At 31.7% G+C, this 17,455-nt stretch overlaps 1 protein-coding gene across 1 annotated transcript; it reads right to left on the bottom strand.

Annotated features, from left to right (window-relative positions):
• Nucleotides 1-481: 481 nt before the first annotated feature.
• Nucleotides 482-14,614, bottom strand: LOC132734660 (uncharacterized). Its single transcript, XM_060721448.1, has 4 exons — nt 13,972-14,614; nt 11,966-12,124; nt 10,953-11,019; nt 482-1,248 (listed from the first exon to the last, which is right to left on the bottom strand). Exons 1-4 carry the CDS (start codon nt 14,536-14,538, stop codon nt 482-484), a joined length of 1,560 nt encoding a protein of 519 aa, XP_060577431.1. The 5' UTR covers nt 14,539-14,614.
• Between the last annotated feature and the right edge of the window lie 2,841 nt (nt 14,615-17,455).

Below are 17,455 nucleotides of genomic sequence, written 5' to 3'. Positions count from 1 at the left end.
AAAATGAGATTTTATAACTTTCATTTAATAATGTTGTTACTCTACTTTCTGATAATATTCCTGACAGACAACTTGATTTCAAATCTTCTTGGTTAAGATAATTTTCTGCATCATTTTTATCAAAAACTAATGTGTGCTCATTTTTCTTTCTGAACAATGTATGAAAAGCTAGTTTCCCAATGGTAAGCAGAAACGTGTAGTAGCTACAGAAATGTTTATGTGTTCTGAAACATGCAGGGGGACATTACCAGGGGATGTTTCAGATGATGAATGAAACTTTCCATGTATTTTTTTCTGTGTTCTAGATAGAAGGAGCTGAATAATGCTTGTATATACATTAACTTCTGAATTTCCTATTGGAATTTTTTCAAACCCATAAACATATAAGATAGAGTAAAAAGAAGAGGGGTGGATTCCATATCTTCAAGGTCATGGTTACTAATTTCCTCTTCAAATCTACACACATCATTGATCAAGATTTTCAATCTTCATTGTTTCGTTTCAATATTTTCATTGCGTTTAGATTAAACTCCCTTGTTTTGTCTTCATTTAGTTTAACTAGCTCTATTGTTTTATGAATTTGACTTATCTCTAAGTTTGAGACTCCAAGCTTCCATGGCCTGGTCGTTGTTAAGATTACACATTTATCACGTGCATATCGATGAGGAACACTTTTAGGAAGTTTTGTACAATTGTTATCAGGATGAGTCCATTCATCAAGTCCATCTAATATAACAAGGCATTGTTCATCACGTAAAATATCCTTTAATAGATCCTTCAAAAACACTTCCGGCATTGAAGATGAGCATGGAAGATATTGTATGACTTGTTGTTCAATCATGTTGTCGACATCGCAGACTTTAGCGGAATCTCTCAATATAATTAAAAATAAAAACTCGAAGCCAGATACAGCCTCTAATTCTTCATCTTTAAAAAGGTTATACATTTCATCATTTTTATGAGCTTGACACCATGTTATAGCGAGATATTTTGAAAATGCTGTTTTCCCAAGTCCAGCGACTGCTGATAAATATATTTCCAGTGGAACATTCCTACCCGATGTAAGCAGGTCCCCTAACGACTTGACCCTAGTTGTTTCTTTCCTTCCATCTGGAAGATTTGTCTGTATGTCAACTTCTGGCATAATGTAGAACCCGGCAAGAGGGGTAGGGAAAGCATCTGTGAGTGGTGAAAGATGAACTGTACTATGTTTGGTGTTGTACCATGTTATTAGTTCATACTTCAGTTCTGAAATAGAAATAATTGACATTTTATTATTATTCATTCATGTGTTGAAATAAAAACAAACATTGATATGATTTAATTAGTTCTAATGGTGTCTGTGTGTACATATATATTTTAATACAGGTATATTAAAAAAAACACTTAGCCTCACTAGCAAAACAAATCGTTTTGAAACAAAATATAAAAAAAGTTTGTTCTTTAACTATCCCTTAACGTTACTTTACATTAAAATAAATTGGACATACAAAAATATTGAAATTGATACAAATTGTATTCGTCTGCCTTTTTTCAACTCAAATAGCAGACGGACACAACTTTTAAATAATTTGTACGAAATATATAACTAAATTCACACAAAAGGTCTTAAGAATACATTTTTGCTGTATTCTCTGAGGATCTCACTTGATATTTTTTCTACTGTATACACTTTTTTAAAAAAAATCAACTTTGGTAGCCACGGTCATTATTAAATTTAAAATGCACCTAAGAAACTGTGCACTGGCTCATTAAACTATTAATAGTACAGGCTTTGAAAACTGTATTGATATATAACAGTGCAGTCTTTTTATTGGTTCATTCAGGACAAAAACTCAACTAATATATAACAGTTGAGTTGTTTTTTCGCATCTGTCTCTATTATTGGCTACCAATATCACAGACACTTGGAGTGTGGAGCTCAAAACGCCATTAAAATCCAAATAAAATGCATATTTGTCAATCCCAGCACATGTACTGATCATATATATCAAAAAAACTTAATACGTCGTATAAGCCGTTTTGAAAAAAAAATATTTCAACGTCTATAAATGTATTATTATAGACGTTGAAATACGATTTTTTTTCAAAACGGCTTATATTAAGTTAATAGTGACCTTGACCTTTGACCTTGTAACCCAAAAATCAATGGGGTCTTCTAGACAATATGGACAATCATTCTATGAAGTTTGAATACTATAGGCCAAATGGAACTTAAGTTATGCTCCGGTAACCATTTTCAGTTTAAGGGTAATAGTGACCTTGACCTTTGACCTTGTGACCCCAAAATCAATAGGGGTCTTCTACTCAATATGGACAATCATCCTACGTTATGCTCCGGAAATCAAATTGCTAACGGACGGACGGACAGACGCCAGGGGTATAACATGCCCTAAACTCTTTCGGGCATATAAAAATCAAATCCTTTCATTTGAACCGAGCGACAAAATGACATCGCGACAACTCGCCACAAGACAACGTGCTATTTGGCGTACATAGTAAGCGACATGACGACAAAACGAATATTTAATACGCTAACACGACGCACAAAAGCGTTCCAAATTTGCCACCATAGTTAGGTAGCTGTCGGAAGCATCTGGGAGTTAACATGTGAAACGGCACAAGAGAGAAGTGCACATGTTGTTTTTGTTTTTTGTTTTGTTTTTTTCTTTGTTTGTTTGTTTTTTTATTTTTTGCTGATTTTTATTACAAAAAAATGAAATTGCGATAAATAGTTATGATATATGAAACGGTATAACCCCGGTTGTGGCGGCATCTCGGTATGTATTTTGTATGCAGAAACATCCCTCGATGTCGCTCAAGCTAGTGTTATATCCTCGTAACTAACTCGTTTCATATTATAACTACTACTTGTAAAATTGATGCAGAAAGAAAAAGAGTCATCAATACTTTGTTATCATTGAGGCTGTACTCTCTGGTAATTCAAGATGCCCACTTCTAAAAAGTGACACTCGAGGTCTCTCTTCTGGAAACCCGTTATATGACAAGTTCGATGCGAGTTAAAAAAGACAACCAAAGGAGAAAAACAACTGCTGCGGAAATATAACTTGTATGGTAAAGGACTCGTGAGAATCGATTACAAAGAGTAATGTGGTATATTGTCCCGATGTTTGAGTTTTTCTATGAAACTTAACGTTCATTTATTTAAAGACTATATGATAAAATAGGCAACACAAGCAGGAATAGGACATTTATGAAAAATAATGAATGAATGAATAATAGACTTTATATAACAAACCCGTATTATTCGAATGTACCCACTATCACATGATATTATCAATTCTATATAAAACCTTATCAATTTTATATAATATACATGTATAATTTCCTCCTCTTGGTACTTGTAATGTGTATTTAATATAAATTCTCAAACCATATAATTTAAAAGGAGCATTGACTTCACATTAATAAGTGCAAAACATATTAAAACAAAACGAACAACATAAAAAGCAATCATAGCTTCAATAATGTTGAACAATTAAATAAGAAAAAAACATGACCTACGCGGTCTTGATCTTACAACACGTAGTTTACCCTATTGCGCAATAATATGTTCACAAATACAAATTATCACAGCTCCAAGAAGGGTCCCACCAAACACTGCTAAGGAGACACAAAGGACTGCTAAGGAGACACAAGGGACCTTAAAATATCTCCTAGGGCCTTAATTTTGATAGATTAGTAAATTTCAATCCCCCCCCCCCCAAAAAAAAAAAAAAAACATTTTAAAAGAAATGCCATGGTAGAGATACTAACAAGTATATTTCTATATTCGGTGAGTAAAATGGTAACACAAAGGACTGCTAGTGAGGTATTATGTGCATTTAAAAAGTACTGAGGATCTTGATATTGCTAGTATAACATATTTATGTATGTAAGGTGATAAAACATGTATTATTTTGTAATTTTGGTTATGGAAATTATGTTTTAATGAGTTGCAGGCCTGCTTAGGACTGATATGGCTGCACAAAGGACCTTGTAATAAATCCTTGGGCCTTTTTATTTATAGATTAGTTAATTTTAACCCCCTCCCCCCCAAAAAAAAATTATTATTATAATTATTATTTATTTAAAAAATGGCAATTTAGGGATACAAATTATGTATAATTGTTAACGTGCCTGATTAATTTAATAAGCAGCCTAAACATCAGCCATAGTATTGTAAATAAACTTCAGCTATAGTATTGTAAACAACTTCAATAGCCTGGAGGCGTACCAGCAGGGTCAATTGAATTACATTAAGACATTAAGTAAGTAACTAGCGGCGGCTAGTAGATATGCATTTGCCCATTCGGCAATGGAGAAATTTTAGTCTTTGCTTTTGTTTATTCTTTTTCGTTTGTACAAAATTACACTGTCTTCAGATTTTCTGGAAAAAAAAGCTTTTCTGATGTTTAACATGTCAACGAGCTTTAAACAAATTTACAATTTAAAATTCAAAATGGATCGATTTGAAGATTTTAAGTTCAGTGTACAAACATTACATTATGCCTTTGTTAGATGGCATTTCTTGACACTAAAGGCTAGGTGGATTTTGGTATTTTAAACGCGATTTATTCAATTTATTTTGACTCAAGTCACCTTTCAATCTTTTTGGCAACAGACAAACATTGTTTTTTTTTTTCAAACTTTCAGACATGTCATTACTTTGTGAATTTATATATTAGGTTTTACTTTTTCACAAAAATATGTAACTAAATAAACAATGGGCAAAATTTATTTGTGCTTCGGATATTCAATAATCAATAAAGAACAATTATCAAGGCTGATTTTGTACAGTACCTGTTACTGTTCATATCATTTGGCGGCGTCTTTGATGTGCAGTATTAACATTTAACTTGTTATTTAGTGAAATCTTATCAATTTAAAACATATGACCAGTTTAAATGACAACTATTGGCGCGCAAGATTTATTTTGTAAAGGTTAAATCTCGCTACTTTTTCTATTTACTAGAGCTTTTAATTATGATATAGATATACTTCTTAATCAGAATTAAGAAAGCACTCAAATGATAAATATTTTTGCACCACATTATACTCATGTTTAAAGCCAATAAAAGTTTAAATAAAACATTTTTATGCTCTATAATGGAGATGATAACTAATATGATTTGTTTTGAGTACTGTGTTATCTAGAACATACAGATAAATACTAGGTAATAATCAAGATATTCAATATTTCTTACCATCGCATGTAAACATAACTTTGAAATATATTCATGTATGATGATTACACGTGTACATAACAATGATATACTATGTCACTAATCCTTTCAGATTCTTTAATTTCCAATGGCTTTGTACATGGTAGGACATATTTGTCATTATATATTGCCAAACATACAAACATATCTTTAGTCAATAATATTGTTTTAAAATCTATCCATGTTAACTTAGCCTCTACAATGCAGAAGAAAAGTTTAAGGCATATAAGCACAATTTTGATACATTTAGGGATTACATATGCCTTGATTTATATCGTAGTACCGTATTATTATAATAGATTGTGTACGTTTATTTAACTGATCAAATGTTTCAATATTTTTTAATGCCAGTGATCTTTTGTTAATGATTGCTGACATCCTTTTCGTTTCAGTTCAATTTTCCTTTAACATATTTATGTTAGATGAATAAGACAATGTGTTACAGTAATATCATTATATTTTGCCACCCCGAATAATTAAATCACGTCACAATTTCCAGATGATTTAACACTTGTTTTCCACACAGAGTGTCCACAATACTTATCTTTGAAGAGGCAAGCCAAGTTGTTTCTTAATAAAACCAAAACATAATAAAAAATTTATGATGCCCTATAGTCATGTATGTTATTCAAACTACTCTGATATCGAGCATAAACAAAGGACAGAATGACATTAAAGTGTTCCAAGATTAAATGTTAAGATTTAGTTTGAATTCAACAAAAAATTAATTACATTGATTTCTTGCAAATTTAAAAAAGACAAAATATAAAACTTTATGACTTCTAGAAGCACAATATCTCTCTCCCATATGAAAAAAGTTTCAAATGTATTCATATATTTTTACAAGAGGAGCTAACAAAAGAATTATGCATTCTCAGTTTGTGTAACATCTGAAAGAAATGTCTTTGTCTAAGTTATAATTATACCTTCTGGTTCGCCTTTAATGTTTTGTGGTTTTGTGAGACAAGATCCTACAACGATAATTGCGTTTGCATTTAAAAAAAAACAGCCGTTAGGTTATTAAAGTTTTCAGAAGATTTTTTCACAGATAATACTGTATGGTATCAACATATACACATTTAACCTTTTATGCAAATCAAACCTTATTTAATGTTAGTTTATTCAAAATTATTAAGCGTAGGATTGTACTGATCTTGTTAAAGATTGCTTCGTTTTACAGCCGTAGGTCTAAACATACCCAGTTTATATTTTAAATTAATATGACAATATGGAAATAGATTTTAAACACTTCTATTACTTTTTTAGAAATGATATAACTGCCATTTTGATCTCAGAAGGACAACTTTTACGTTTAAACTTACAGCTTTATGACATATATATTATATTGCAAGTTAAAGACATCAAAAGTAAATAATATTAACTGGTTTTCTTAAGTGCCTTAAAAATACAGTTTAATTGATAGAAAGACCAGGAATTGTGAACGCAGTCCTAAATAGAATAAAAAACGCCCCAAGTCTGCCCCTGGTTTTATTTTTAAGGACATATTTAAACGGTTTATTCTATGAAAGTCCCTGGAGGGTCACATAAGACAGTTTGACTATGTATTGTGAAAACTTATAACCCCGAGGCTGGACCAATCAAGACCCAAAGGCTATATTTTAAACAAATATATAAGCACTCGCCCTTGAAGTTTTGAAGAAAAAGAAGACTAAAAGAAATTCTATATGCACAATTACATAAAATCACAAATAACCCCGAGAAAAAGGCCAATTTTCAACCAAGGGCTTTAGTTTGGTAGACGTCTACAAGAAAATGCTAAGAGCAAAATGACTATGCTCTAGGCATTGTGGTTCTTGTGCTTAAGCTTTGGTTTAAGTTTCTCCTTTTGGTAGTCATGACAACCAGATTTCTGCATCGAATCAGCCTCCTTGAACAACTTTGGAAGCCTTTCACCAAAGAATCCTGGCAAATTGAGTTGAAATTGGGAGGGTCCCAATTTGTGGTTTTAAGAAAAAGATCTATATAACCAAATTTTGTTTCCTATTTCTATCCTCTCCATAACACTGTTTATGTTTTCACAAAGGAATGTTTCAACAGGTTAAACACGACGAGAAAAGCACGGGGCTCTACGAACATCAATCAGTTATTGGATTATCAAAAGCCCTTGGAAATCATCTATACAAATAATCATCACCAATACATGGTAAATATAATAATAATGATAATCATCATCATCATCAACAACAACAACAACAACAACAAAAACAACAATCACAACAACACAAGTATCATTGTCATCATCACCATTATCATCGTTAATACATCATGAAAAAATTATCCTCACCAGTTCATCATCATACTCATCATCAGAACAACAACATCAATATTATAATTATCAACAGTTCATCATCATTTGAAACATTTAAAACACGTATTTATGATACAATGGCCTCGTTATAAACAGAAATTTCGTCAGTTCTAATGATACAACCACAGTCCCTGAGGTAAAAGTAGAAAAAACATTGAACATTAAGAGATATTATCTTTTTTACTATATAGCACAGTAAGCAAGACTTCTTATTCAGCTAATGGGTTAAACGCCTGGTAATGAATGGTTTATACTTTATTTAAGCTTTAATTTTTTATAATTAAAAATATATTACTGCTTGAAAACATTAAGATGTGGTTATTTAAATACACTTAAAATTGTTGTATTTTTGTCTCTCTAAACATTTGTTAAGTATTCATATTGCTATAAAAAAAGATTCAATCTGAAAAGAAAGAAAAAGGAAAAAAGATAGATGGGGACATAAATGAGATAAAATTTCTTCGATTTAAAACTACCGTCTTACTAATATTTCAAAAAACCTCTTCAAAAACATTATATAAAAAATCGAAGTGACACTTCAAAATGTTCATATTTTTTAACATTTTTGCTCTGAAAATATGCAGCTAGCTTTCCCACCAACGGGACCTTATATTATTGTACTATGGAATTCTTTCATCCAGTATGTTGTACAGGACAATATCGCGATCCGGAACGAACGGAATCCGGGATTGTATCAAACATACGGAGAAACGAATAAACTGCTTTCTTTTTAGCTCACCAGTCACTAAGTGACAAGGTGAGCTTTTGAGATCGCTGTTCGTCCAGCGCCCCTCTGTCGTCCGTCTTTGGTGATCACCTTTGAATTTTTTCAAAGAATTAAATTCCATGCAGAACTCTTGTTGCCATGTCAACCGAAAGACAGAAACTTACACAAATGTCCTTTAGTAAAACCCCAAAGAGCTAGAGCTTAGATATTTGACATGAAATATCTTTTAGTTTGCTCAAATAAAAGCAATGGGGTCAAAATTGGCCACGCTCCAGGGGTTATTGATTTTCCTTATATGTATATAGTAAAATTTTAAACAATCTTCTTTAAAAACTCAAAGAGCTAGAGCTTAGACATTGATCATGTAACATCTTCTAGTAAGTGTCTACCAAGTTTGTTAAAAAAAAGCCTTAGGGTCAAAATTGGCTCCACCCAGGCGGTCATTGATTTTCCTTATATGTATATATTAAAAACTTTAAAAAAATTTCATTTAAAGAACCCAAAGAGCTAGAGCTTAGATATTAAGCATGAAACATCTTCAAGTGAGTGTCTACCAAATTTGTTCAAATAAAAGCCCCTGGAGTTAAAATTGGCTCACCTCGGGGTTTTCTTAAATGTACATAGTAAAACAAAAGACAATATTTCAAAAAAAATCAAAGAGCTAGAGGTTAGATATTTAATGTTTTGTTGCTGCCAAATTTGTTCAATTAAAAGCCATGGAGTCAAAAATTGCCCTGTCCGGCAGGGTAATTGATTTTCCTTCTATGTATATAGCAAAAAAATATCTCCATTTAAAAAAAAAACAAAAAGCTAGAGCCTTGATATTCATTATGAAACATCTTCAATTGAGTGTCTACCAAGTTTGTTTAAAAAAGCCCTTGGGTCACAATTGATCCCGACCTTGATGGTCATTGATTTTCCTTATATGTACGAAACACGCAGATTTTTAACCCGATTCTGGTAAGCTCAAAATTTGATTATTTTAACAACCTTTTGCAAGGAACATGCATTCAAACTTACTCCTAACTACCAGTTTGTTCTTTATATTTATACATGCACGATGAACCGAAAGATTAAGACAGTTATTTATATACTGGAACAAATAAATTAAAAGGAAGAATAATTGCACATAACAGATATCCATGTATTCGACAATACGTTTTATAATCAGAAAAAACAGCATTATTAATTGTTTCCAATTTAGAATGTGCTACGTATCCCTATCTAAAGTGTATGTATTCCGTATATCTTTTAAAAGCACTGTGATGCGTAGCATTTTATTATAGCTTGATGAACTATTACTAAAACAGCACTGTATTTATAGATAAATGCGACATTCAAATATCGATACCAGATTATTAATGCTTAAATATGTATATGTATTTCAAACTACGTTTATGTATACCTTACAGGTCCAAACCAATGAATAGTTTTAACTAAATACAGAAATATATATATTAGCCTTGTCATTTATTTCAAAATGACAGAAAATTCGCCCTTACCGAAACCTTTAAAATAACAGTGTGTTCCGTACCATTTCAACATAACTTTATGAAAAGAGGCTTAAGCATCACTGCATTCACAAGATACATTGGACACAATTAATCTATAAGATTTGGCATACATTTTCTATGAAACGGTAAAAAATGCGAACGACTTACTAGAAATCGCTTGTAATGATTATGTACTGCACCCCTCGGCCTCGGCTTAGAAAAAAATTTGTACTCGAATGTTCTCAAAAACCATTTAGGGGTTTGTAGAATTTTTATTGTATAAATGTATTATTACAGACACTCTGCGCCTTGTCAAAATCGGTTGAGCAACAGCACAGATATTAATAAGAAAAACACAGCATAACTGAATCGGGTAAAAACTGGGCGTACTGTATGGTATGGCCACATTGATAAAATAACTGAGGAACTCGTTTCGTTCAGCAAAAAGACGCATGTAAGTGTAGCTTGTTATAGAATGCTATGGTGGCATATTTCTGTCAACAGTTAACCATGTAATTATCGTGTGTACTTTCAGAGAAGTAGATTTACCATTCCAGTTTATGTAAAAACCTAGCATTCCCAACGGTGGGTCATTTTACACATAACACTTGTAAAGGACCACTAGCTAAATATATAAGCTCTTTGCATGTCAGTTGCAATAAAAAATTAAATGGTTTATCTATACAAGACTATATAAATTCCTGAAGCGGGGCTAGTTTTCACCTCATGGGTATGATTAATATAAAAATTGTTGGGTAATGCAAATGCCTAAATCTAAGATATGGTCTTTTTCGTTTCTAAGAAGACGATTTTTTTAAAGATATTAATTTCAAAGTCACTGCTGTAACCTTCTTATGCACCAGACGGGAACTGTTTAAAGAACTTTTAAACTAGAAAACTAGTTAAGATATATTCCTGTATAGCATGGTCAAAAGCCATCAAATCGTTTTGGTAAAGAAATTGCGGACAACGACTGACAACGATCGAGGGATAGACTGCCATAACAAAACTCACTAGCTTTATTATTAAATTTAGATATTTTCATTCCGAACAATGTTGCCAGCAATATCCAATGTCCTAAAAGCAGTGAAATAAGATGCAATGTACACAAAAATACGTAATAGACCTAATAAATTGGAAAACAAATGTGTCATTTGATAAAATATTATATCACTTACTTTGCTTTGAATCGCGTCGTACTTTCTCCATACATTGTTCATTTATGACTAGAGTGCCATTTTCTAGCTGTAATTATAAATACCATAAAATGTACAATAAAAATTAATATAATCTGAAGTTTTAATATCAGTTAATTACAAAGGTTACATTTCAAATACATGTAATATCAACAGTCATTTTTTTTAACAAATACGTGTGAATGTTTGTCATCAATGATTTACAATTTCATTTTAGGCCAGGGACAATTTGTAAAAATAGTTTTGCCTTTTGAAATAAAATCTTGAATCTAATAAATTGTATTCTGATCAAAAGTATGAAAGGTTAAAGTGTGTTAAGCTGTAGAACACAACGAAGTGTTACCTTTAAAAACAATACAAATTGTACTTCCAAAATACATTTATGGAAAAACATCTTTGATACAGTAGGGTGAGCGTTTCAGTTAACACGATTACGCACGCCATGGAAAATACGCACGCACGTTACACACTATACGAACGAAAGTTACCCGCACGCTTTACCAAACGGAATACACAGACGCACGCAAAACGATATGCGCTAAACGAAATACGCTTAACGATGTACGCACGCTAAAACGCACGCAAAATTAAAACGTTTCTAAACGTTTAATAAAATATCATAATCATGTAATTTGTTAATAACTTTCGATCTTTTTAAGATATTTTTAATTTCTCAATGGTAACAGACGCATAACATGGTACTTAACAATTTAGACGAACGCAGACACACGCTAAACGTTTCTGGGGATAACAAACGCACGCATAAACGAAAACCGATAAACGTTAAACGCTTGTAAACGATGCACGTTTTAAAAGCGTTAATCAAACGCACGTTGCACGATAAACGAAAAACGCACGCACGAAAAACACTATTTTAGAAAACCGAAACGTTCATCCTATGTATATCTCCTTTCCAGCTATTTTGTAGAAACACTCATACAGAATACACTGTGTTCTACTCATCGATGAATTATTTAGCGTATCTCAAAACTTACCTCTGTAAGTTTATTTTTAGCATCCTGTGCATGCGTGTCTTTAGCTAAATACCCGGGATCAGAAAGAAGTTGCCTTAATAAATGGAAGTATTTCTTAAGATCTGAATCTTCTACTTCAGGTTTTGGAGAATGTCGCACATCTCTTCCAATGTCTCTTGCCTGTTCAAAATTTAATAACAATATTCATTTAAAGCTAATTATAAAATATACTCTTAACTGAAAACTGTAATGATCCATCATTTTATTGTTAACTATATAAAAGGTGATATTTTGCCAAAATATTTTGGAAAAAATATCTATGTTGGAAGTGTGGAAGGTGTAGACGTTTTAAAATTGCATTTTGTCATAACAAGATTTTTAAGTTTTTTTTGGTCAAAAAATGATAGAACATTGTATATATATTAAACAATATAAAAATATCAAAATCAGGTCAGATCACAAGTCAATTCAAACTCAGTAATTACACACCTGATCCAAATTTCAAATTTGTTTGTCAAAAAAAAAACAACAACAAGAAAATAGATGAAATTGTATCAAAAGTAGGTCAGCTGACCCAGTATCAATTTTAAATTCGGTATCAGAAATTACTCCCCTGGTCCAAATTCAAAGTCTGTACGTAAAAAAAAGTAGGTCAAATGATATAAAATTATTTAAAGAAAGTCAGTTGATTTCAAAGTTCAATTTGTTAAGCCTTTACGTCAAAAATGAGAAATAAAAAGAAAAAAATGTCAAATTATATAAACAAGATATGTTTGTAAAACATGTATGCCCCCTATCGGCAGCAAATTAGTCATGTGATCAGGTTATTATGACTGACTTTTGAGATGAAGACCAAAAAATCAATAGAGGTTAATTACTGGTTATCACTAGTCACTAGGTAATTGGGAACGCAAAGGTTGTGTGCAGTAATTTTATGACAAAGTTATTTCAAATCTTTCCATATTAATATATGCATAAATTTTATGAATCATGTAGGCCTCATTACTGACTGCCAAATTGCTATATTATATAAGTTGAAATGTGTATACCAAAAGGATTTTTAGTTTAATAAAAAATATCAACCATTTCAATTTGATTTGTTGTGTTATTGGTCAGAAACTATCTTTACATACAAGGTCAATATGACATAGACCTTTGACCCTTAAATCAATAGGGATTGTCTACTGGCCCATGAGTTGGGATATTGATCAGAAAGCGTTATTACCTATAAGGTCAAGATGATATTGACCTCTGACCCCTTAACGCCAAAAATCCATGGAGGCGGGGCCAAATTTGACCCCCAGGACTATAATTTGAAAACAAAACATGGTAGAATAGTATTACACATTGCTTCAAGCCAAAAACTAACCTCTTGCCTATGTCAATTCATAGAAGTGTTTTAAAAGCCTTTACTATATACATATAAGGAACATCAATGACCACTTTGCGCGAGGCCAATTTTGAACCCGTGGGTATAATTTGAACAAGTTTTTGTAGAGTTGTATTAGATTATGCTACACATGAAATATCTAAGCTCTCAGCCTTGCCCTTTCAGAGAAGATTATTTTTTAATATTTTATCTTAAAAATCTATTTTAGCCCTTTTCACACAGATGTTCAAAAGAGAAAAACCATTTAACAATTTTAGAAGAACTTGATGCTAGGAACATCAAAAAAGGAAAATTCATCAAATATGGCCCAGTGGTTTATGAGAAGTAGTCGTTTGTGAAAACGTTGACGACGGACGCACGGAAGCACTGACTAACGATAGAGGTCGACAAAATATGATCACAAAAGCTCACCTAAAATGCAAGAGACATTATGCGATGGGTTATAATTCTTTCTAACCGCTTACCAACCCTCTGACCGACATTCCCCAAATGTAATTACTTTCTTTATTTTCAGGAAGCAGTATAATAACATATTTTATAGTTATATTTGCTTTAGATCATTGAAATATATAAATGTTGTGTTTGGTAACTAAGGACCTAACGTAAGTCTCCATAAATAGTATCTAAATAGTGTTACCCTTTCAAACATATTTGTCTTATTGTTGAGGTCTTCTTTTATTTTTCCCTGGAAGGCTTTGTGATTGAGAATAATGCTGATTATACCATTGAAGTCTGTTTCTGCTGCAGATGCTTTATCTGCATACCCATCTGGAGGCATGAAGCATTTCGCCACTTCCCAGAAATTACCACACCACTGGGTAGCATCAGTGTTTTTGTACGATGGATCAGAGTACCTATGTACATTCTGTATCTCAGTTGTGAAATTATGACATATCTTGTTAGGGCAGCCGGCAGGATTAAACCTTTTTGCAGCATTTCGATGATACCTGCATTTTCCACGTCCAACACTGCATATTTTATTTGTTGGACATTTTACAAGATTTTCTGTACAGCAACTTGAACACAAAGTCCCACTTAATAGTCCATTGCTGTAACATATATCATCTAAGCATTTCAATTGAAATTGCTGAATTTCATTACACACAAATGGTTCAAGTCCTTCTTTAGTATACAACACAGCTAACTGAGCTTTTACCCAGTAACTGTTTTCCTTTTCTAACTGTATAGGGTTAAGTGAAGCCATTTCTTGCAAACTTTGTATCTTTCCCACTTAAAGAATTATACAAGTATACATTGGCATGTCTTGTAAGCTCCGATCTAAACCTGAAAAAGTAAAATCCTAAAGTATATTATTACATTTCAAAAAGAAAGTTTTAAATCATATTAAGACGTAATGCAATATAATTAAATTGAGAAATGTAAACAACCAACAACCTTATGTAAAGATAATAAGGCCATTTAAAGAGAAAGAAAAATAAGATACACGCTTCTTTTGTCAATGAAATACTAAAATCCCTAACAAAAGGCTAGAATGTATTCCCAGAATTGAATCAAATGGTATATAAACTTATAATAACCCCCACATGTCATAGCTGCGTTATATAATTACTCGTTTCAAACTAACACTTACAGAATGTTTAAATTACTTTTCCAATCTTCCATTTGTAAGCTATCCAATATTTAATAAACTGAGTTAAATGTAATCACGGCAATCAAAGAATTACGGAGGATCACAAGTTCAAATACCAGCCACGGCGGGTTTGCAAATTGCTGTAATGATAGTTTGTATCCCAGACAAAACTGCAATTTATGCGACGGTCCAAAAACGTTGTAGAAAATTGAAGATTACGCATTATACCATTAATTATTTCAGATTATTTAACTTTCAATCGCATTGTACATTGTAGAAAATGTTTGTCATTATACATTGCCAAGCATACATACTTATTTATACATGTTTAACTGACATGCCAGAAAACTAACAATAAATAAATATCTTTGTTTGATAATATTATTTTAAAATCCATACATAGCCTATACAATGCTGAAGAAAAATATAAGGCATATAAGTCCATTTTTGACAAGTAACTAGTGATCTTTTAGAGATGACCCATGCATTGACCATATAAGAGGTTGTGCACGTTTAATCGATTTCCTTGGTATTTAACTGATCAAACGTTTAAATATTTGTTTTTTATTTCCAGTGGTCTTTTGTTAATGATTGCTGACATCCTTTGTCGTTTCAGTTCCTTTCTCACTAAACTTATTAATGTTAAATGAATAAAGTAATGTGTAATATCAAGATATTTTGCCGCCGCCGAATAATCAAACAACGTCAAAACACCAGGGTAATGTAACACTTGTTTTCCACACAGAGTGTCAACTATACGTATCTTTGAAGAGGCAAGAAAGTTGTTTCTTAATATAAACAAATTAAATCATATAATCTGCTCTATAGTTATATATGTTATCCAAATTGATCACATAAACCGCGGCGCAGGAGTGTAATAAAGCCATTAAATAAAAACGATATTACACTAGTGTAATAACACTTTGACGTGACGTCATTTGCACTATATATAAACATAGCGTTAAGACGCGCTAATGTTAGCGTTTCACTATAGGCGCGTCAATGGTAAAATGACTCTTTTTAACAGTTTACTGTTCTTATTTTATATATGTGATAAAAAGAATATTATATTCGTGTAGAGTCAATACTAAATTTATTGAACTCGTTGAATAAAACAATATTATGCTCGCCAGTATTTCTTTGATAGCGAGCATAAACAAGACAGAAGGCCATTATATAATACTTAATAATTATATTAAGATAAAATGTTATGATTTAGTTTGAATTTAACATAAAAATCATTGCATTGTTTTCTTGCAAAGGTAAATTATTAATATGCTGAATGAGAAAGTATGAACCTTTAGTGCGATATCTCTCTCCTATATGAAAAACGTTGACATTTATTCATCTCATGACATTTCCCTTTTTATAAAGGGAGGTAATGAAAAAAATATATATTTGCTTCAATAATGACAAAAATGTCCCACTCTAAATTATAATATTAACTTCCTAGTTCGCCTTTGATGTTTTGTGAGACAAGTTTAAAAAAGTCTACTTCTGTTATTGCGTTTGCAATAAGAAATAAAGCTTTAAAGGTATCAAAATTATCGGGAGATTTGGCACAGATAATACGGTCTGGTATTGACATACACATCTTCAACAATGTCCCTATTTACGTAAATTATAGCCCATTTAATGCTTGTTCATTCAAAATTATAAGACGTAGGATTGTACTGATTGTTTTATTGATTGCTTTGTTTTGTTTTAGATCTAAATATAACCAGTTTATATTTTAAACTACTAAAATGCGTTTTTAAAGATTGTTTTACTTCATTCACAAATGATAAAAATGCCATGAAAATTAACTAATATAGTGACCTGAATGTGATTATATATTATTTATATTGATCTCAGAATGTGTTAACCTACAGCTTTTTGACGAATATATTTTATTGCTTATCATAAAACATGAATTAAAGACATATACAAGAAAATATTAACTAGTTCCCTTTCGTGTCTCAAAGAATACAGGATGACTAAAAAATGTGAATGCCTTGTATAAAAAAAGCCTTATTTTTGTTCAAAGGACGCATTTACTTACTGATGAAATCGGGTTTCTTTCTGGAAAATAATCTTTGGTATACACGTTGATGGTTTTTTAAGTTTTACATTGCGTAAAATATATTCCCGTTACACCAACCCAGTATGCTCTTAACCACCTTCCTTGATCGACCAACTTCCCATTTTTGTGATTGTTATCCAAACAGAAATACAGACTGAATGATACAGTGTTAGCCATTTCAGCAGACCCAAGTTCATAAATAGATAAACTTAAGAAGAAAAACTTCCATATGAGTTCAGCAAATGAGTTCAGCAAAATGTTAATGTATTTCTATTATATAGATGACTTTACAATTGGAAACTAAGCTTTCCACTTTTGTTTACATCTTAAAAAGTGTGCAATGTGGTGTACTATATGAAAGACAGTTCTTAAAATGCAAGGGTGCATTCGTTAACTGCCTTGTTTTCAAAACTTTCTGTATTCATTTTCAAAAATGCAACCATAGTTCGACCTGACTACTGTATACTA

Source organism: Ruditapes philippinarum, unplaced genomic scaffold (genome assembly GCF_026571515.1).
Source record: "Ruditapes philippinarum isolate M1 unplaced genomic scaffold, ASM2657151v2 ctg4747_1_1_1_1, whole genome shotgun sequence".
Classification (NCBI taxonomy): Eukaryota; Metazoa; Mollusca; class Bivalvia; order Venerida; family Veneridae; genus Ruditapes; species Ruditapes philippinarum.
This window is presented reverse-complemented; position numbering and strand designations above follow the sequence as displayed.